This window comes from Heptranchias perlo, chromosome 39 (assembly GCF_035084215.1).
Source record: "Heptranchias perlo isolate sHepPer1 chromosome 39, sHepPer1.hap1, whole genome shotgun sequence".
In the NCBI taxonomy this organism is placed as follows: Eukaryota; Metazoa; Chordata; class Chondrichthyes; order Hexanchiformes; family Hexanchidae; genus Heptranchias; species Heptranchias perlo.
Window position 1 is genome coordinate 5,379,656 of NC_090363.1, and position 22,076 is coordinate 5,401,731.

Genomic DNA, 22,076 nt, shown 5'->3' on the forward strand with positions numbered 1-22,076 from the left:
ACTCTGCGAGTCTCTGCCAGGAGCCTCCGGCCAAAACTCCACGTAGAAACTGTGTTACTGCTCTGTCGTTTACAATCCAGCCACTAGGTAATGTTTATTCTATTGCTTCTAGGGCTCGTGACATGTCCAGTAAGTTAACGACAGTAAGAAGGATTTCTGTTCAAACCTTTAGGCTTGCTACATTACGTTACCGTGCACACAAAGTAACACGAGTTTGTAGGAAGAGGGTTTGCTTAAGGGAGTGCTTTGACGCACCCAAAACATAAATATCTGAGCAAAACCCATAAACATAACAGGCATGTTTGGTATAAGTTTACTGAACAGAAGTGGATCATGCCTCCTGCAGGCTAGTGGATAAATGCATCGCCTGGTGTGGTATTGAGTGCTGCACATCAGGAAGACCCAACAGATCTTTCGGTCTTAGGTCCTCTCTTGACCCCCTCCACTGCCTCTGTGTTGTCCGACATCCAGTACTGGATGAGCAGAAATTTCGTCCAATTTAACACGGGGAAGACCGAAGCCATTGTCTTCAGCCTCCGCCATAAATTCCATTCCTTCCCCACCAATTCCATTTCTCTCCCTGGCCACTGCCTCAGGCTGAACTAGACTGTTCGCAAACTTGGCGTCCTATTTGAGAATAAGCTGAGCTTCTGACCCCAAACCCTCTCCATCACTAAGTCCAGCCACTTCCACCTCCGTAATATCGGCTGTCTCTGCCCCCGTTTCCGCCCATCTACTGCTGAAACCCTCATCTGTGCTTTTGTTATCTCTAGTTGATCATTCCGATGCTCTCCTGGCCAGCTTCCCACCTACCACCCTCCTTAAACTTGAGTTCAGCCAAAACACATGCTGCCTGCATCCTAAGTCGCACCAAGTCCCATTCACCCATCACCCCTGTGCTCGCTGACCTACATTGTCTCCAGGGCTATCTACGCCTCAAATTTAAAATTCTCATCCATGTTTTCAAATCCCTCCATGGCCTCGCCCCTCCCTATCTCTGTAACCTCCTCCAGCCCTACAACCCTCCGAGATCTCCCTGGGTAAAGAAGTCCCTATTGAATTTATTAGTGACTATCTTATATTTATGGCCCCTAGTTTTGGTCTTCCCTACAGTGGAAACATTTTCTCTACATCTACCCTTTCATAACCTTAAAGACCCCTATCAGGTCACCCCTCAGCCTTCCCTTTTCGAGACAAGAGACCCAATCTGTTCAATCTTTTAATTTGTACTCACCCAACATTCAGATTCCAGCACTCGATATCGCACAGGAATATGAAGACCGGCCGACCTGCCCCTCGCCTTCTCCCCGTCCCAATGAGACGGAGTCCAATTGCGACAGCACGTACCGTTACCCCTGCTGAGATGAGCAAAATCGGCCCAGAGCAAGGATGGAACCTGGCACCTTCCTGGACTCTACAGCTCTGGCACATACAGCCTTTCACTGAGGGCTCAAGTACTATGGAGTCAGAAGGTCGTGGGTTCAAGTCCCACTCCAGAGACTAGAGCACAAAATATAGGCTAGTACTCCTCAGTGCAATACTGAAGGAGTGCTGCATTGTCAGATGTGCCACCTTGTGGACGAGATGTTAAACCAAGGCTCTATCTGCCCTCTCAAGTGGGTGTAAAAGATCCTATGACCACTATCTCGAAGAAGAGCAGGGAAGTTCGCCCTGGTATCCTGGCCAATATTTATCCCTCAACCAACATCACTGAGTATGTGGGATCTTGCTGTGCATAAATTGACTACAAGCGTTTCCCACATTATAACAGTGACTACTGGTGAAAGGCGCTGTATAAATGCAAGCTCTTTCTTTGTGGGGAGTTCAGAACTTTTGAGGGGCAAGGGTGTTTGATACAAAGACAGCTTTATCGATGGAGAGGAGATGTTAGATAGACATATCATACTGTTGATAATATCAGATGAACACTCAGCTTCTTCCTAAGGCCTTCCACTGTCCAGCACTCTTCCTGTTGGTGTTAAGATGTTTATTTTGAAAGGGCTTTAGCTCTGCAGACAGGGACCAGACTAAGGCTTTCCAACTGCTTCAAGTATTCATCAGTCAACAGTAATTTCTAAAACACAGAATTACGTAGAATGTACAGCACAGACACAGGCCATTCCATCCAACTTGTTTGTGCCGGTGTTTATGCTCCACACGAGCCTCCTCCTCCCACTCCCACAACTTCATCTACCCCTACCAGCATAACCTTCTATTCCTCTCTCCCTCGCACGTACTTATCTAGCTTCCCCTTAAATGTTTTGATGTGGTTCGCCTCAGCTACTCCACGTAGTAGCAAGTTCCACTTTCTCACCAGTCTCTGTGTAAACCAGAGGACCTAATAGCATTGACAGTTGCACAGTAAGGACGGGCAGATTAGGGCACGATTGTCACTATTAGCCGCCATGCTCCCTCTCTTTCCAATCTTGTTCTCCCCGGGTGCCCTGGGCCAATATTTATCTCTCAACCAACATCACGTAAAAGATTATCTGGTCATTATTTCACTGCTGCTTGCTGTGCGCAAATCGGCTGCCGCATTTCCCTATCTTAGAACAGTGACCACAATTCAAAAAATACTTCACTGATGCTGAAGCGCTTTGGGACTTCCTGAGGTGGTGAAAGGCACTATATAAATACAAGGTCTTTCGTTCTCTCTTACGCTTAGTGGTTGGAAGATTGTGGTTAAAGCCAGCTCGAGAGATGAGAGCGGGGAAGAGGAAGAGACAGGACAACAGGAGAGAAAAGAAAAAAGCCATAAATAAACCAAAACTGCTGAAACTTTGCAGTGACCCCCATTTGAGTCAGGAGCAAGTAACAAATCTTTAATTGTGATTTTTTTTTTCTTCTCTTAAGTTATATTTTCACATATCAACTACTCAAGTCGGATGATGCACTTTATACATTCTCACAAATCATCTGGGGCAAAGGAGACAGGAGATTTTCTTTGTTCGATATTTGGACCAAACACGCAAGTAGAAGGAAATGGACTGATGATTTTATACAAATTGGTTACACAGCAAATCTCCTTCCCAGCCCCCTAAACATCGCCTGGACAACAGATTACAAAAAGCAAGCGGAAGCAGAATTTAGAAGCGTTCACTTACTTTATGACCAAAATCTTTAAAAATTAAAAAATGAGATGCATGAACACATTCTCATTCATTTTAGAAGAGACATCGCCCATTTGATGGAGGTTAAAAAAAATCGACTTTTCCATTCCAGGTAGGGGATGGTGGGAGGGATGAGTCACAACTTTGTCGTACAAGTTAAAAGCAGAAAGACGTCAGACAAGAGCAAATATCCACGCAGTGAGCCAAAGCAAGCCAAAAAATAAACTTGCTCAGACATCACAGACACAGTGCGGAGCAGGGGCAGTTTTAACCGAACCCGCCCGTCGGAAAACTCAACGGGATCAAGTGCGATGCTGGTTTTACACCCTGCCCCGATTTTACTCTCCTCTGAAGTTAATAGTGGGAGGGGTGTGAAACCAGTGTTCTACCTGATCCCATGGGGTTCCTGCCCAGTGAGTTAGGTTAAAATTACTCACCCACCCCCCACTAGTGTACATTAGATATTTATGACTAAATAAGTCAGCGAAACGGTTCACCGTGTTTTGAGGCCAGGTCGAAGTATAACCAAAAGTGCAAGTTTCAACAGAATAAGAGGGCTTGTTCGTTACAGTAATTCAACTGGACTGGGTCAGGCTCCCCCGGTGGGTATACGATATACAGGCCAAGGAAGGTTCCCAGGGTCCGCTCTGAATCTGAACCGAGTTAGTCCATCTCAGTCATGGCCTCTGCATCCCAAGGCTGGGGGGGGGGGGGGGGGGAAGAGGGGGGAAATCAGCTCAGGTTCTCGTACTTGATTGCCATCCAGCCACCCCCAGTGGAAAGCATGTGTGTGTGCACCTGCGCGCTGGATGAGGACAGGAGTGTGATGCCCATCGACACACGATTGATAGATTAATGACCACTTGGGGTGAGGTATCAGAGGGCGTCCGGCAACTGTGCATCGGTACCCAGGAGTTGGCAACTTGAGGAAAGGAAGGGAAAACACGAGAGAGAGAGAGAGAGAGAAAACACTAGAGAGAGAGAGAGAGAGAGAGAGAAAACACTAGAGAGAGAGAGAGAAAACACTAGAGAGAGAGAGAGAGAGAAAACACTAGAGAGAGAGAGAGAGAAAACACTAGAGAGAGAGAGAGAGAAAACACTAGAGAGAGAGAGAAAACACTAGAGAGAGAGAAAACACTAGAGAGAGAGAGAGAGAGAGAAAACACTAGAGAGAGAGAGAGAGAGAAAACACTAGAGAGAGAGAGAGAGAAAACACTAGAGAGAGAGAGAGAGAAAACACTAGAGAGAGAGAGAGAGAAAACACTAGAGAGAGAGAGAAAACACTAGAGAGAGAGAGAAAACACTAGAGAGAGAGAGAAAACACTAGAGAGAGAGAGAAAACACTAGAGAGAGAGAGAGAAAACACTAGAGAGAGAGAGAGAAAACACTAGAGAGAGAGAGAGAAAACACTAGAGAGAGAGAGAGAGAAAACACTAGAGAGAGAGAGAGAGAAAACACTAGAGAGAGAGAGAGAGAAAACACTAGAGAGAGAGAGAAAACACTAGAGAGAGAGAGAAAACACTAGAGAGAGAGAGAAAACACTAGAGAGAGAGAGAAAACACTAGAGAGAGAGAGAAAACACTAGAGAGAGAGAGAAAACACTAGAGAGAGAGAGAAAACACTAGAGAGAGAGAGAGAAAACACTAGAGAGAGAGAGAGAAAACACTAGAGAGAGAGAGAGAAAACACTAGAGAGAGAGAGAGAAAACACTAGAGAGAGAGAGAAAAAACACTAGAGAGAGAGAGAGAAAACACTAGAGAGAGAGAGAGAAAACACTAGAGAGAGAGAGAAAAAACACTAGAGAGAGAGAGAAAAAACACTAGAGAGAGAGAGAAAAAACACTAGAGAGAGAGAGAAAAAACACTAGAGAGAGAGAGAAAAAACACTAGAGAGAGAGAGAAAAAACACTAGAGAGAGAGAGAAAAAACTAGAGAGAGAGAGAGAAAAAACTAGAGAGAGAGAGAGAAAAAACTAGAGAGAGAGAGAGAAAAAACTAGAGAGAGAGAGAGAAAAAACTAGAGAGAGAGAGAAAAAACACTAGAGAGAGAGAGAAACACTAGAGAGAGAGAGAGAGAAAACACTAGAGAGAGAGAGAGAGAGAGAGAGAACCCAGAACTGGGCCTTTTAAGAATATACAACCAAGTGTGAAGTTGTAATCGAGTGCTGCCCAGTGATCGCTTCCCGCCCCCCTCTATAGCTAACCTTCAAGGGTGAAAGGTTAATCTCTAGGGCACTGCTTCCAGCAACACTGGAGAAAAAAATCAGAAGGGGTCATCAAAAAAAGTGTTTTTATTCATTTTCTTTGAACACTTTCATTTATTACTTATAAAAATATCGGAGATGGGGGGGGGAAAGAGAATGGGCTGTTTTGACAATCTATCTAATCGGGGTGGGGGGGGAGCTGGAGGGTCATGTGACGATACCTCCAGGAATATGCCCAGAGTTGGCAACCCTGTCCCCCTGGAAGCTCTGTCAACCAAAGACTTGCCAAGTGGATTGATGATCGGCCATTGAAGCCGAGGGAGATGGGGAGAGTCTGGACAAGGAGAAAGAGAGGGACCTCAGCTCTGCCAGGTTCTCATTCCTTCCTTCTACTGCAGCTATAAACAATCGTTCAGTATCGGCATTTAAGGGGAAGCTCGATAAATACACGAGGGAGAAAGGAATAGGGTGAGATGAAGAAGGGGTGGGAGGAGGCTCCCGTGGAGCATAAAGACCGGCACGGACCAGTTGGGCCGAATGGCCTGTTTCTGTGCTGTACATTTTATGTAAGTTCACGCTCCAAGGTTTACTTAGTGCCCGTGTTTTGGATTTCTTTAGACTCTCCCCACTTTGATATGTAAACCCCTCCCCCCATTCGGGCCAGGTGGAGACCCCAGGTGAGTGGGACACAGCTGGGGGCAGGAAGGCCCAAGATCAAATTGTGTACGTTTTAGGACAACTCAGCAAAATAAGGAGCTTCTGACCAGAGGGGCCGGGGCGTTGGGGGGGGGGGTGGAGGGAAGAAAGAGCGGAGAAGGGCAGGGGGCTGCGGAACTATGGACGTGCTTTTTGAGGCATACTATTTTAAGATGGTCCAGGTTCTACCGCTGACCAAACCGATCTGGAGCAAGCACGAGGAAAAGCCAACACATTTACAGCTGGGCCAACAGGCTGATTTCAATGGGCACCCAGAGCCCTTCATCCAGGTTCACAAACCGTTTCCTTCACTGCGCTCAAACGCGTGACACAGCGATGCGAAGGCTTGGGAACGAGCCAACCCTCGTCGCCCACACTGAACATTGTGACAATAAATAAACTGTCGGACGACTCCCTCCCCCTCCCCCACGTTGTTTGAAGATTTGGGGGGGGGGGGGGGGGGGGGGGGGAGGCAGTTTAAGTCATCAAGGGCACGCCACCCTCCCCCAACCATGCGGAGACGATAAACGCAGTGTCCGACGAGGTACTGTCACAGGAGAGCGTCGGGTTCAACTCCTCCGCAGCTGTGCGGATCTCAGGTGAAAACGGCAGTGGGAGAGATACAGGTGACCTCGTCCTTCGGGGAGGGGGGGGGGGGAAAAGAGTGCCGGGGGCGGATTGGGGGGTGGAAAAGGGAGCATGATCAGGGTTCCCCTGCTGTAAAGTGCGAGCGTGTAAACATGGGGCGAGGTCATGCTCTGCTGTGACAGCCCCCCACGGTCGAGTAGCATGGCCACGGTCGCCATTTCAGCTCAGACGGGCAGAGCGGCCACCTGGGCGAGGTACTGGACGGGGATCAAGAGAACCATAACCTGGCAGGAGTCAGCGCCTACAGGAGGAGTGGGGTGGGAGGGTGGGAGGGGGGGGGGAAAAAGAGAGACGGACCCAGACAGGGGCCTTCCGGCCACTCAGACCTCGCTTCAGACTTGTACTTTTTAAAAAATTCATTAGGACGTCAGATCGATCGTCGAGCACTCGAAACAGTCCCCTCGGTTCCTCAAAGGGTTAACAGAAAACACTCAGGACGGTCAAACCCGTTCTGGTCGGAGTCGGATGCCAGCCGGCCGAGAGCCGTTAGCAGCAGCGAAGCCTCCGCGGGTCGAGATGCCGGGGATTGGGCCGCAGTTCCTTTTGCGTCGCTCGCGCTCGGCCGTCACATCCCGTCCCGTCCCACTACAAGGACCAGGGCAGCGTGAACTCGAACGACGGTAACGGTGTGCAGTGGGTGGCATCAAAATTCTTCATGTGCTTGTGTGCCTGGAACACGGAAACGAGCAGACGTTAACATACTGGCCGACGCCCCCCCCCCCCCCCGTGGCATTGCTCTAGGATCAAGAGCACGGTTGTAATTTTTAAGCTGCTAACCTGGCCCCTCCCCTCTTCCCAAACACCGGGTCCCTCACCCCATTACACAGCTCAAAGTCTTAGAGGGTACGACTATCAGAAAAGACTGGAACAGGCTGGAGCTCTTTTCTGTGGAAGAAAAAGACTGAGGGGTCTTTAAAATTATGAAATGGTTTGATAGGGTAGATATAGAGAAGATGTTTCCACTTGCATGAGTGAGGGGAAAAAAAAGAGACACCAAAACTGGGCAGGGGTGGGGGGGGCATAAATAAAAGATAATCACTAATAAATCCAATAGGGAATTCAGGAGAAACTTCTTTACCCAGAGAGTGGCGAGAATGTGGAACTCGCTACAACAAGGAATAGTTGAGGTGAATAGTATAGATGCATTTAAGGGGAAGCTGGATAAACACATCAGTGAGAAAGGAATAGAAGGATATGTTGGTAGGGTGAGATGAAGTAGGGAGGGAGGAGGCTTGTGTGGAGCACAGACCAGTTGGGCCGAATGGCCTGTTTCTGTGCTGTAGATTTTATGTAAAATGTGCCCTTCAGCCCAAGTCTGGAAGGGCAGAATCCACCATTGAGCTGCTGAGTGTTTTCCATAGTTTAAGTGGGCACAGCACGGAAGTGTTGAGCATCGGCTACTCAATTCCCTGTGACAACTGTGTCTAAGTTCAGAAATTCTTGCACAGGGAGGGAAACATCAGCAGCTACAAGGCCCTCGGGGTCAGGCAGCCGAGACCATGCATAGGAACAGGAGGAGGCCATTCAGTCCCTTGAGCCTGTTCCGCCATTCAATTAGATCATGGATGATTTGTATCTTAACTTCATTTATCCGCCTTGGTTCCGTAACCCTCAATACCCTTTGCCTAACAAAAATCTACCAATCCCATGTTTTGAAATTTTCAATTGACCCCGGGCCTCAACAGCTTTTTGGTGGAAAGAGTTCCAGATTTCAACTACCCTTTGTGTGAAGAAGTGTCCTAGGCCCAACCAACTTCAGCTGCTTCATCAATGACCTTCCCTCCATCATAAGGTCAGAAATGGGGATGTTTGCTGATGATTGCACAGTGTTCAGTTCCATTCACAACCCCTCAGATAATGAAGCAGTCCGAGCCCGCAAGCAGCAAGACCTGGACAACATCCAGGCTTGGACTGATAAGTGGCGAGTAACATTCGCGCCAGACAAGTGCCAGGCAATGACCATCTCCAACAAGAGAGAGTCTAATCCCCTTGACATTCAACGGCATTACCATCGCCAAATCCCCACCATCAACATCCTGGGGGTCACCATTGACCAGAAACTTAACTGGACCAGCCACATAAATACTGTGGCTACAAAAGCAAGTCAGAGGCTGGGTATTCTGCGGCGAGTGACTCACCACCTGACTCCCCAAAGCCTTTCCACCATCTACAAAGCACAAGTCAGGAGTGTGATGGAATATTCTCCACTTACTTGGATGAGTGCAGCTCCAACAACACAAGAAGCTCGACACCATCCAGGACAAAGCAGTCCGCTTGATTGGCACCCCATCCACCACCCTAAACATTCACTCCCTTCACCACCGGCACACAGTGGCTGCAGTGTGTACCATCTACTCGCCAAGGTTTCTACGACAGCACCTCCCAAACCCGCGATCTCTACCACCTAGAAGGACAAGGGCAGGCACACGGGAACAACACCACCTCCAAGTTCCCCGCCGAGTCGCACACACGAATCCTTTAATCATCTCAAACACCTTAATTAGATCACCCCTTTTAGAAAGCTGATGCAGGTAATATAATGAACAGTAATATATCAGATACTGGGTATACTCAGCTCTGATGCACAGGCACTTACTAGGAATATTGCCAGCTGCCTTCTCCCTTCTAACGTCATGTCTTCCCCTAAAAAAAAAAGGCGTTAAAAGATAGTGAGACTGACGCAGAATAAAATGACCGCGGGTTCCCCAGCAGCCCACTGAGTAAAACAACGCAGCTGTACTGAGTCACACAGACCAGCAACACCTTTACGATCCATCCCCGAGTCTGTGTCAAGTCAGCCGACTTCACACAGGACAGCAGTCGGACACTTCGATTGGCCTCCGCGCTCCTGGGTTCAGCAGCCTTACCAAAAACTAAGCTTTTTGACACCGATTGCCAGCTTTTTTAAAGAAAAAAAATCATTTTTTGAAAACACGACAATGTTGATGCGGCTCGAAGCTGAAGAGAAGCTTTGGAGCAGGTGCACTGGCTAAACACTCCGGGTGCATCCTAGCGAAATGTCGATTCAGGCCAATTTTACATCGAGTTACATTGAGTCTCAGGCCATTCCGCTCAACACGTCTGTGCTGGCGTTTATGCTCCACATGAACCTCCTCCCACCCCCTCTTCATGTATCCTTATCAGCAAATCCTTCTATTCCTTTCTCCCTCATGTATTTATCTACCTTCCCTTAAAGACATCTATGCTATTCACCTCAACTACTCCCTGTGGTAGCAAGTTCCACATTCTCACCACTCTCTGGGTAAAGAAGTTTCTCCCGCATGAACAGGTGCAGAAAATAATCAATAAGGCTAATGGAATGCTGGCCTTTATATCTAGAGGACTAGAGTACAAGGGGGCAGGAGTTATGCTGCAGCTATACAAAACCCTGGTTAGACCGCACCTGGAGAACTGTGAGCAGTTCTGGGCACCGCACCTTCGGAAGGACATATTGGCCTTGGAGGGAGTGCAGCGTAGGTTTACTAGAATGATACCCGGACTTCAAGGATTAAGTTACGAGAGATTACACAAATTGGGGTTGTATTCTCTAGAGTTTAGAAGGTTAAGGGGTGATCTGATCGAAGTTTATAAGATATTAAGGGGAACGGAGAGGGTGGATAGAGAGAAACTATTTCCACTGGTTAGGGATTCTAGGAGTAGGGGGCACAGTCTAAAAATTAGAGCCAGACCTTTCAGGATTGAGATTAGAGAACATTTCTACACACAAAGGGTTGTAGAAGTTTGGAACTCTCTTCCGCAAACGGCAAATGATACTAGCTCAATTGCTAAATTTAAATGTGAGATAGATAGCTTTTTGGCAACCAAAGGTATTAAGGGATATGGGCCAAAGGCAGGTATGTGGAGTAGGATCACAGATCAGCCATGATCTTATCAAATGGCAGAGCAGGCACGAGGGGCTGAATGGCCTACTCCTGTTCCTATGTAAGTCCCTATTGGATTTATTAGAGATTATTTTATATTTATGACCCCTAATTTTGGACTCCCCCACAAGTGGAAACATCTTCTCTACGTCAACCCTATGAAACCCTTTTCATTATCTTAACGACCTTTATCAGGTCACCCCTCAGCCTTCTCTGTTCTCGGCTGTTTAGCCTTTCCTGATAAGTATATCCTCAGTTCTGGTACCATGCTTTTCAGACAGTAATTTTGACAGCAAAAGCCCAATTCCTGCATTTAAATACCCCACCTCAGTTTAGGACTGGATAGGAGAGGGCAGCCCCTGTATAGAGGCATTGAGGAAGGTGCAAAAAAGATTCTCAAGGATAATGCCAGAACTGAGTCTATATAACTATCAGGAAAGACTGGGGCTCTTTTCTCTAGAAAAAAGACTGAGGGGTGACCTGATAGAGGTCTTTACGATTATGAAAGGGCTTGATAGGGTAGACGTAGAGAAAATGATTCCACTTGAAGGGGAGTCCAGAACGAGAGGTCATAAATATAAAATAGTCACTAATAAATCCAATAGGGAACTCAGGAGAAACCCAGAGAGTGGTTAGAATGTGGAACTCACTACCACAAGAAGTAGTTGAGGCGAATAGCGTAGATTCATTTAAGGGGAAGCTAGATAAGTACATGAGGGAGAAAGGAATAGAAGGATATGCTGATAGGGTGAGAGAAGGCTCGTGTGGAGTATAAACACCGGCATTGACCTGTTGGGCAGAACGGCCTGTTTCTGTGCTGTACATTCAATGTAATTAATTAAAACATCGCACTCACCTACAGTCCAGGGGAACGTGTCGCCGTGCTCCGACTTGTAGGACTGCAAGACTGAGGTGCACCAGTCATCATCCACCTCATACTGGCTGTAGAGAGAGGCTACCAACAAAAAACGAATGAAATCGAAAGCTAATCTTTAGAGACCCCTCGCTTGACCCCCCAGTCTTTTGAAAGAAAGAACGTGCATTTCTATAACGCCTTTCACAACCTCAGGATGTCCCAAAGCGTTTTACAGCCAATTAACTATTTCTGAAGCATAATCACTGCTGTAACGTAGGAAACTCAGCAGCCAATTTGAGCACAGCAAGCTCCCACAAACAGCAATGTGATAATGACCAGATAATCTGTTTTTTAGTGATGTCGGTTGAGGGATAAATATTGGCCCAGGACACCGGGGAGAACTCCCCCTGCTCTTCTTTGAAATAGCGGCCGTGGGATCTTTTGCGCCCAGCTGAGGGGGCGGACGAGGCCTCGGTTTAACGTCTCATCCGAAGGACAACACCTCCGACAGTGCAGCATTCCCTCAGTACTGACACTGGGAGCGTCAGCCTAGATTTTGTGCTCAGGTCTCTGGAGTAGGGCTTGAACCCACGACCTTCTGACTCAGGTTAATAGCTTAGCTGATACTCAGCTAACATTGCTGATTGCAGTCGGGTTGGGATAAGGGCGATACAGTTTGCCTCAGCACCCGAGCAGGGGCGGGGGGGGGCAGTTTAAAAAAACAATTAGCTGGGCTCCTCCTTCTCTTGGGCACAACTGGATCAAGATGTTGCTCTCAGTCTCTGGCAACAGCCGTGTGCTATAATCAGGGTCCTTGTGCATCCTCTCTCTCTTCCATTTGTACTGGGCAGGCATGAGAAGCTCCAGGTCATGTACAGCTTGCTGCCAGCCAGTCACCAATGTATTTCCGAGCTGGCCGCCCTGAGATGCATAAAAGGAGCTTGGACAACAACAAGGCCTCCAAATCTCTCTACTCTCACAAACAGGCATCTTGTCCTACTCACCGTACTGCCTTATTGGCAACACAGTGGTGTGAGGGGAACCAATGCCTCATCCCCCACCGAGATGGAGCCGTACAGCGGTGCTCCTTTAAGCTGAGATAACGCCCATCGGTGTTGCCCTTCTGGGTCTTGTCTGCCCTTATAGAATCCTAGTGATCAGCAAAGGAGTCAAAGGATATGTGGAAAGGCAGGAAAGTGGAGTCGAGGTAAAAATCAGATCAGCCATGATCTCATTAGCTGGCGGAGCAGGCTCGAGGGGCCGAATGGCCTACTCCTATCTCTTTATAGAATGATGCAGCGCAGAATGCGGCCATTTGGCCCATCGTGCCCGTGCCGGCTCTTTGAAGGAGCTATCCAATTAGTCCCACGCTCCCCCTGCTCTTTCCCCCATAGCCCTGCAAATTTTTTCCCTTCATGTATTTATCCAATTCCCTATTGAAAGTTACTATTGAATCTGTTTCTACCACCTTTTCAGCACATTCCAGATCATAACAACTCGTGCATTATTTTTTCCCCCCCCCATCTCGTCCTCTGGTTCTTTTGGCCGATTACCTTAAATCCTTATCTACCGAACTAAAACTAGAGAAAAATGACTTGATTTTTGACACAGTCGGGTCTCATCAACAGGCGTCCTAACCAAAAAAGAAAAGCTCCATTCTCCCAACTGGAGGGTGGACATCAGGTTAAACTCTCGGATATAAATCACTACAGGTAATAGCGTGAGCACAGCTTACTTTCCTGGAGGGGGTTTGAAGCGCTCAGCCATTCTCGGACCACTCGGATTCCCTCCTCCGCCATCACCTTGGGGTACCTGGCAACGAAAGTACAAAGGGTTAAACTGGGTCAGCGTGTGAAGGTTATTGCAGTGAGTCACTCGAGTTTCGGGTGGTCTTGTCCACTAACCTCCATCACAGATGCTCGTCACTCACCGGCGCACATTACACCCCCATTAGAGTGAGACAGTCACTCAACCGATCCACACAAGACCCCCATTACATGGGAATCATTACTCACTAACCTGCACTGAAACCCCATTACAGGGGAACGATAACTCACTGTCCCACATTACAACGTCATGACGTGAACAAAAGATAAAAAGGCAAGTGATCGTTAACATATTCGCGGATCTCCTGTAGGCTTTGCCCACGGAAAGGCAGGACAAAGCAAATTTCCTTTGGTGTGCATCGGTGATGCTGTAGGTATCGGTGTGGGGATCAGTGTAGCTCCTGGAGCTCCATCTAGTGGTAGCGGAGTGCAACTGCAACCACAGGGCGGCGCTGCCCAGATAGGGAACTCGTGACTCACAGAGCAAAATTAATACATTACGTGGACAGCAGCAAAGAGGACGCAATCTATTTTCTGGCATGCTTGGCGGAGGCGTTCAGAGAACCCGCTGCCCCCAGCAATGCAGCCAGGAACTCCAGCAATGCAGCCACGAGGCTCCTGGTGCAGATGGAAGAGAGATTTGCGCTGGACTTAAAACAAGCGCTGCATTTTTTTTTAAAAACTTGCACTCAGGGTAGTGAACAATTGGAGAAGAGAAATATTTACTCTGTCGTGAACCACATTTGTAAAAAAAATGTCTAAATAAAATACAAACCAGGATTTATAAATCCAATGGGGAAATTCAGGAGGACCTTCTTTTGCGGTTCTCAATACAAGTTCTTCTCACAAACCAGGTTTATAATCAAGTTTTACAAGTGGGTGCCCAACAAATCCAGCTCAGTCTCAAAAATGGAAACATGTTAACATTAGGAGCAAATGCATTTAAGGGGAAGCTGGATAAACACAGGAGGGAGAAAGGAATAGAAGGGTATGCTGATAGGGTGAGATGAAGGCAGGAGGAGGCTCGTGTGGAGCATAAATACCGGCATAGACCAGTTGGGCCGAATGACCTGTTTCTGTGCTGTAGACTCTATGTAATTTTCATGGAGATAAAATTGGGGGAGGGGGGGTGGAAAGAGAAGTGATTAATGAGCTCGCCCAATGGCTTATCTGGTAAAGTTAGCATGTAACAGACATACAGGCCAAATGAGGCTGCTGGTGACTGCAGCTAGGGCTTATGGAGGGGAGGGGGAGCGGGAGCGAGGGGTAGAGGAGGGGGAGCGGGGGGGGTTAGGGGAAGGTCAGCCAGATTGCTACCCTGTGACCCCTGCAGGGGAGTGCGTTCAAGTCCTATTGGGCCAGTCTGGTATCAGGCTCGGGTGAGACGACCCCCCACATTCAAACAGCCCGGAAAAATACGCCAGCGCAGGACTGGGCCTTCAGGGGTGGGAGGAAAGAGAAAGAAATGGGTCAACAGTTACCTGAACTGGAGGAGCTTTAGGAGGAGATCATTGCCGCGGTTTGACATGATATCTTCTGGAACCCTGAGAGAGCGGGGGAAAATAAAACACAGCTGGTCAGTAACACGAAGATAAGAGCAAAAGGCTTTCGCATGGAAGAGGCCAGGAAAACGCAAACTGCAGCATCCAATGGCAGTGCCGCAGGCTGAATCTATCAATGCACTGAGGCCGGAGAATTGAGAGATAAAAGTTCCTGCAGACAACCTGCCAAAATCTCCTGACTCCCACTGTTGCCAAGACTGCTTCACGGTGTCTGACTAACGTTTCTCCCAGGCTACATTTATTCTTCGTTCCACTCTATATTGGTACAGCACAGAAGGAGGCCATTCGGCCCATCGTGCCTGTGCCGGCTCTTTGAAAGAGCTATCCAATTGGTCCCACTCTTTCCCCCCCTCCCCCCCCCCCCCACCCTGCTCTTTCCCCCATAGCCCTGCAAATTTTTTCCTTTTTAAGTATTTATCCAATTCCCTGTTGAAAGTTACTATTGATTCTGCTTCCACCGCCCTTTCAGGCAGCACATTCCAGATCATAACAACTCGCTGCTTAAAAGAATTTCTCCTCATTCCCCCCCCACTCTCGGCCTGGGCAGCAGATCGAGCACTATAATTGGCCTCTATAACTCCGAGCTTAGGGAGGGTGGGGGGTGAAAAATCAGCCACGCTCCCTCTAAGGATTGCTGTGTGACATTCACTGTTCAGCTACACACATGAAGAATGGTCACTTGATTGAAACACTGGAGGGGCTGTCAATGTCCATTTTACCACATCCCAGTCATCAATGGGCCAGGGGTGGGGGGGGGGGATGTAAATATAAATCACCTCAGCACCGGCAGCCGTGCCTTCAGCCCTAAACACGAATTCCCTCCCTAAACCTCTCTCTCCTCCTTTAAGACGCTCCTCAAAACCTACCTCTTTGACCAAGCCCCTCTCCTAATATCTCCTTACGTGGCTCGCTGTCAAATTTTGTCCGATTACGCTCCTGTGAAACGCCTTGGGACGTTTTACTTCAAATGCAAGCCGCTGTTGTTGTTTGGCGTGGATTGCTGACTCTAACATGACCTGGGGCTGTACAAATTCTGCAAGCTTCACTTCGATAGTTGAGGGAAGTCATCGGGAGCTGCTTGACTGGATTGTGGAACCCATTCGACTGCACTAAGCTATCCCCAGTCACTTTCTTCCTTGCTAGGATTCCCCTGTTCTTACCGATTCCAGAACTTCACATTCAGACTAGTTGTTGGAGTTTCGAGGTTTGGCTGCTCACTGATAAACCTCCCTCCCTCACTCACCCTCTCAGCTCACTCAATAACCCAATGTCGCAGATCCTCACACACACCACCAGGTGGCGACCGAACTCTCCAGACTGCGCTGAGCTGAACCTGATAACTCTGCACAGGTCACAGAATCGTACAGCACAGGAGGAGGCCATTCGTGCCTGGGCCGGCTCTCTGAAAGAGCTTTCCAATTAGTCCCACACCCCCTGCCCTTTCCCCATAGCCCTGCTACTTTCTCCCCCTCAAGTACTTATCCAATTCTCTTTTGAAAGTTACTATTGAATCTGCTTCCACCACCTTTACAGGCAACACATTCCAGATCACAACAAAGAAAGGTCTCCTTATATCCCCCTCTGGCTCTTTTGCCAATTATCTTAAATCTGTGTCCTCTGGTCACCGACCCTCCTGCCAGTGGAAACAGTTTCTCCTTATTTACTCTATCAAAACCCTTCATGATTTTGAACACTTCTATCAAATCTCCCCATAACCCTCTCTGCTCTAAGGAGAACAATCCCAGCTTCTCCAGTCTCTCCACACTACTGAAGTCTTTCATCTCTGCTATGCAATGTGCCCGATTCATTTGCAGTCACCCACTTCTGCTGGGAGACAACACTGCACCATGGAACGGGCTGGGCACGTGCGACAGTGTAAAACCAGCGTTGCACCCGATCCAGTCAGCTCACGATGGGCGGGTTAGGTTAGAATTGCCCCCATAGTGTGGGTTTTAACAGCCTGGTCAGATTGGCAGTGAATGCAAGAAAGAGACCTTGGCTCCAGGGCCTTAGCCCAACACGGTTAGGAAATTCCCAGTGACATCTGCTGCCTGAACCTGCTGTTCCTCCATCTCCAGATTACCAGACGTCTCCCGCTCCCTTACATGCTAACCGTTAGGCTTCCGCTCTCTGGAACTAATTCCAAACCACTTCACCTCAAACTCTTCTTATGCATTCCGCCTCCCTTCTTTACTCCCCTCACTGAGTGTCCGCCTCTCCCGGTGTCTTCCAGATGAGACGATAAACTGAGGCCCCATGTGCCTTCTCGGGTGGGTGTAAAAGATCCCACAGCCACTATTTTGAAAAAGAGCAGGGGAGTTCTCCCTGGTGCCCTGGCCCAATATTTATCCCTCGACCAACATCACTAAAAAAAATTATCTAGTCATTATTACATTGCTGTTTGTGGGATCTTGCTGTGCACAAATTGGCTGCTGCGTTTCCCACATTACAACAGCGGCTACACTTCAAAAAAAAAAAAGTACTTCATTGGCTGCAAAGAGCTTTGGGATGTCCTGAGGTCGTGAAAAGTGCCATATATAAATGCAAGTTTGTTCTTTCTGTTGCGTCAGGAGTTCTCTCGTGAAGCGCAGACAGTCGGGGTGGAACTGGGGAAGAGTTTACAAAGGCTCCACCGACCGGCCTCTAGACCGCGGGGTCCAAGAGAGTCGGTGATGCTACCACTGCCCGGGAAAATCAGTTCTGTGCCGCTGATGGGCAAGAAACGTGCCCAGCACGAAGCTTTGGGTGGGTGGGGGGGGGGGGGCGGGGAAATTAAAGGGCCCTCACAGACGGCAGATACTGTGCGGCTAATCCTGACAGCGCGCACTACATACGTGGTGGTAATGATCTCGTCCTTCGTTCGCCTGATCAGTAACACGGGTCCTTGGTACCTAAAAAAAAACAACCCAGCTCGTGAGAAGCCTCGGGCGATTGGGCAGTTCAGCCACCTCATTTTAAATGATTCACGGTTCACACACAGATGTAAATGACAAGAGTTTCGTTAATACCACCTGACCTGGCAACGCCTCGAGTTTAAAATTCTCATCCGTGTGTTCAAATCGCTCCGCGGGCCCTCGCCCCCTCCCTATCTCTGTAACCTCCTCCAGCCCCACGACCCTCCGAGATCTCTGCGCACCGCCAATTCTGGTCTCTTGCTCGTCCCCCGACTGCCATCGCCCCACCAGTGGCGGCTGTGCCTTCAGCTGCCTAGGCCCTACGCTCTGGAATCCTCTCTCCCTCCTCCTTTAACAAAGCTCCTTAAAAAGACTAAATTTAACACCAAGCCACATAAGGAGTAAGACAGGTGACCAAAAGCTTTGTCAAAAAGGTAGGTTTTAAGGAGCGTCTTAATGGAGGGGAGAGAGACGGAGAGGTTTAAGGAGGGAAGGGCCCAGGCAGCTGAAGGCACGGCCGCCAATGGTGGAGCGATTAAAATCGGGGATGAGCAAGAGGCTAGAATTGGAGGAGCGCAGAGACCTAAAACTAATAAACAACAGTGTTCAAAGAAAATTAAATGCACCATTTTTTTAATGCCCCGATGGTTGGTCGCAGCAGTCTAAACAATAGCCGCAGCTGAGGTAGCTGATACTCCTCCGACTTTGCACTGCACTATCGCTCACCCCCACGTGCTAGCGAAGAGGGAAGCTAAAGGCCCTGGATAATCCCGGGGAACGCACCGCGAGCCGGCCGCAGGGTCCGCCCGGGGAACGCACCGCGAGCCGGCCGCAGGGTCCGCCCGGGGAACGCACCGCGAGCCGGCCGCAGGGTCCGCCCGGGGAACGCACCGCGAGCCGGCCGCAGGGTCCGCCCGGGGAACGCACCGCGAGCCGGCCGCAGGGTCCGCCCGGGGAACGCACCGCGAGCCGGCCGCAGGGTCCGCCCGGGGAACGCACCGCGAGCCGGCCGCAGGGTCCGCCCGGGGAACGCACCGCGAGCCGGCCGCAGGGTCCGCCCGGGGAACGCACCGCGAGCCGGCCGCAGGGTCCGCCCGGGGAACGCACCGCGAGCCGGCCGCAGGGTCCGCCCGGGGAACGCACCGCGAGCCGGCCGCAGGGTCCGCCCGGGGAACGCACCGCGAGCCGGCCGCAGGGTCCGCCCGGGGAACGGCCGGCGGGATCTTTGACAAGAAACTGACTCACTTGCACAGCTGCTCCGCGTTGTTGAGGTTCAGGTAATCGCGAACTGTCCGGGTGACGAGACCTCCTGCCGACGACACAGTGTTACAGAGAGTTAGAGACGATCATCCAGAGCCTAATGCCAGCATTGGAAAGCACAACAGGAGTTCCAGTCGACAATGCAACAGGTGGATGACATGTTATATATTAACTCCCCAAAGCCTCTCCACCTACAAGGCAGAAGTCAGGAGTGTGATAGAATACTCTCCACTTGCCTGGATGAGTGCAGCTCCAACAACATTCAAGAAGCTCGACACCATCCAGGACAAAGCCCATCGGCCTGATCGGCACCCCATCCACCACCCTAAACATTCACTCCCTTCACCACCGGCGCACGTGCCTGCAGTGTGTACCATCTACAGGATGCAGTACAGCAACTCGCCAAGGCTTCTTTGACAGCACCTCCCAAACCTGCGACCTCTACCATCTAGAAGGACAAGGGCAGCAAGTGCATGGGAACAACACCACCTCCAAGTTCCCCTCCAAGTCACACATCATCCTGACCATGGAAATATATCGCCGTTCCTTTATCGTCACTGGGACAAAATCCTGGAACTCCCTCCCTAACAGCACTGTGGGAGAACCTTCACCACACGGACTGCAGCGGTTCAAGGAGGCGGCTCACCACCACCTTCTCAAGGGCAATTAGGGATGGGCAATAAATGCCGGCCTTGCCAGCGACGCCCACATCTCGAGAATGAATTTTTTGAAAAAAAAACAGGTCCCTTTTGATGTTTCTAGATTTAATTAGGTCAACATTCTGCTGGCTGACATCCTATCCTCCACCCTCCATAAACTCCAACTTGTCCAAAACTCTGCTGCACACGTTCCTGTCCTGTTTGCCCATTTCTCCAGCACTTGCTGACCTACATTGACACCCCATGCGTCAACGCCAATTCTCATCCTGGTCTTTCAATCTGCCCGGAGAAGGTTAAAGGTCACTTACTGCAGCTCTCCGGCATGACCTTCAGGGCAAGGGGTACAAGGTCATCAAAAGAAGCATCCAAGACCAGGGCGCTAATCTCTGGGTAGGTCATCGTTCCCCAGGTAGCTGGAAAATAAATGTAAAAGCAATTCAAAGTCTACATTTAGTAAACAACCTGTTCCAGTTTTCTCCCCTCTGTGCCTGGCTCCCTGCTGCGTGGGGGAATGGGGAGAGCGCAAGAGAAAGAATTGAAAGAAAGAAAGAAAAATTTGCATTTATATAGCGCCTTTCACGACCTCAGGACGTCACAAAGCGCTTTACAACCAATGAAGTACTTTTGAAGTGTAGTCACTGTTGTAATGTAGGAAACCTGGCAGCCAATCTGCACACAGCAAGATCCCACAAACAGCAATGTGATAATGACCAGATAATCTGTTTTTTTAGTGATGTTGGTTAAGGGATAAATTTTGGGCCAGGACACTGGGGAGAATTCCCCCTGCTCTTCTTCCAATAGTGTCCATGGGAACTTTTACGTCCACGGGAACTTTTACGTCCACCCGACAGGGCAGACTCTGGTAGTGCACTCCTCCCCGCCCAATTTTCCTGTACCGGCAGTGACCGGGTAATTAAATCGCCCCAGGCGCAGGAGCAGGAAGATCTGCCCCAGAGCGTCCAGCGGGCTACTCGAGACTGGAGCATTTGCCGACCGAGGTCGCTGGATGGTGATCAGGAGCAGGAAGGAGAGGAAAGGTCAGGGGGGTCAGCGCTGGTGGTGGGAGTTACCTGTGAATCCGCCAATGGACCAAGCGTAGACGATGATGTCCTCAATCCGGAAGTTAAGGCGATGGATGGCGTACTGTACCACCACATCCATGGCGTTGGCCTCGTTCTGAGGGAAAGGAACCCCCTACAGTCAAAACACAGGCAGGAGTCAAAACACAGGCAGGAGCCCAAAGACCACGGTTTGAATAAAACTTCACTCGCGTCTCCCAACTGCAGCTTCTGGAATTAACGACTGATCGGAGTGAGCACACATGCCTGGCGATGGGGACAGCCTCTCCATCTTACTGTACCATTAACACTTCATCAAAGTAAGATCTGGCTGACTGTATCCAAGCTAGTACAACTTCATTACAGATTATTTCTCCAGGGGCTTGCGAGACACTGTCCTTTCCCCCTCTGGGACTGGGTGGTACAGTGGGTCAGACACTGTCCTTTCCCCCTCGGGGACTGGGTGGTACAGTGGGTCAGACACTGTCCTTTCCCCCTCGGGGACTGGGTGGTACATAAGAACATAAGAAATTGGAGCAGGAGTAGGCCAATCGGCCCCTCGAGCCTGCTCCGCCATTCAATAAGATCATGGCTGATTTGATCCCAACCACAAATCTAAAGAACACAAGAAGTCGGAGCAGGACCCGGCCACATAGCCCCTGGGCCCTCTCCGCCACCCACAGGGCATTGACCGATCCGAACTCAGCTTCATGTCCAATTTCCTGCCCGCTCCCCATAACCCCTAATTCCCTTTACTTCTAGGAAACTGTCTATTTCTGTTTTAAATTTATCTAATGATGTAGCTTCCACAGCTTCCTGGGGCAGCAAATTCCACAGACCTACCACCCTCTGAGTGAAGAAGTTTCTCCTCATCTCAGTTTTGAAAGAGCAGCCCCTTATTCTAAGATTATGCCCCCTAGTTCTAGTTTCACCCATCTTTGGGAACATCCTTACTGCATCCACCCGATCAAGACCCTTCACAATCTTATATGTTTCAATAAGATCGCCTCTCATTCTTCTGAACTCCAATGAGTAGAGTCCCAATCTACTCAACCTCTCCTCATATGTCCGCCCCCTCATCCCCGGGATTAACCGAGTGGGTCAGACACTGTCCTTTCCCCCTCTGGGACTGGGTGGTACAGTGGGTCAGACACTGTCCTTTCCCCCTCTGGGACTGGGTGGTACAGTGGGTCAGACACTGTCCTTTCCCCCTCTGGGACTGGGTGGTACAGTGGGTCAGACACTGTCCTTTCCCCCTCTGGGACTGGGTGGTACAGGGGGTCAGACACTGTCCTTTCCCCCTCTGGGACTGGGTGGTACAGGGGGTCAGACACTGTCCTTTCCCCCTCTGGGACTGGGTGGTACAGGGGGTCAGACACTGTCCTTTCACCTTGAGGACTGTTGGTTCATAACTAGGCTGGAAC

General features: G+C 49.5%; 1 protein-coding gene across 4 annotated transcripts in view; it reads right to left on the reverse strand.

Annotated features, from left to right (window-relative positions):
• Positions 1-6,455: 6,455 nt before the first annotated feature.
• Positions 6,456-22,076, reverse strand: part of abhd16a (abhydrolase domain containing 16A, phospholipase) — a 42,634-nt gene continuing 27,013 nt past the window's right edge. For all 4 annotated transcript variants that reach the window (XM_067973945.1, XM_067973944.1, XM_067973943.1 and 1 more), the window contains 9 exons: positions 20,665-20,788; positions 19,903-20,007; positions 18,921-18,984; positions 17,616-17,672; positions 14,701-14,763; positions 13,129-13,205; positions 11,394-11,492; positions 9,253-9,299; positions 6,456-7,325 (listed from right to left, as the gene is read on the reverse strand). In XM_067973945.1, the coding sequence (XP_067830046.1) occupies positions 7,242-7,325; positions 9,253-9,299; positions 11,394-11,492; positions 13,129-13,205; positions 14,701-14,763; positions 17,616-17,672; positions 18,921-18,984; positions 19,903-20,007; positions 20,665-20,788 (720 nt within the window). In that variant the 3' untranslated portion in view covers positions 6,456-7,241. The remainder of the gene's footprint in view (positions 7,326-9,252; positions 9,300-11,393; positions 11,493-13,128; positions 13,206-14,700; positions 14,764-17,615; positions 17,673-18,920; positions 18,985-19,902; positions 20,008-20,664; positions 20,789-22,076) is intronic.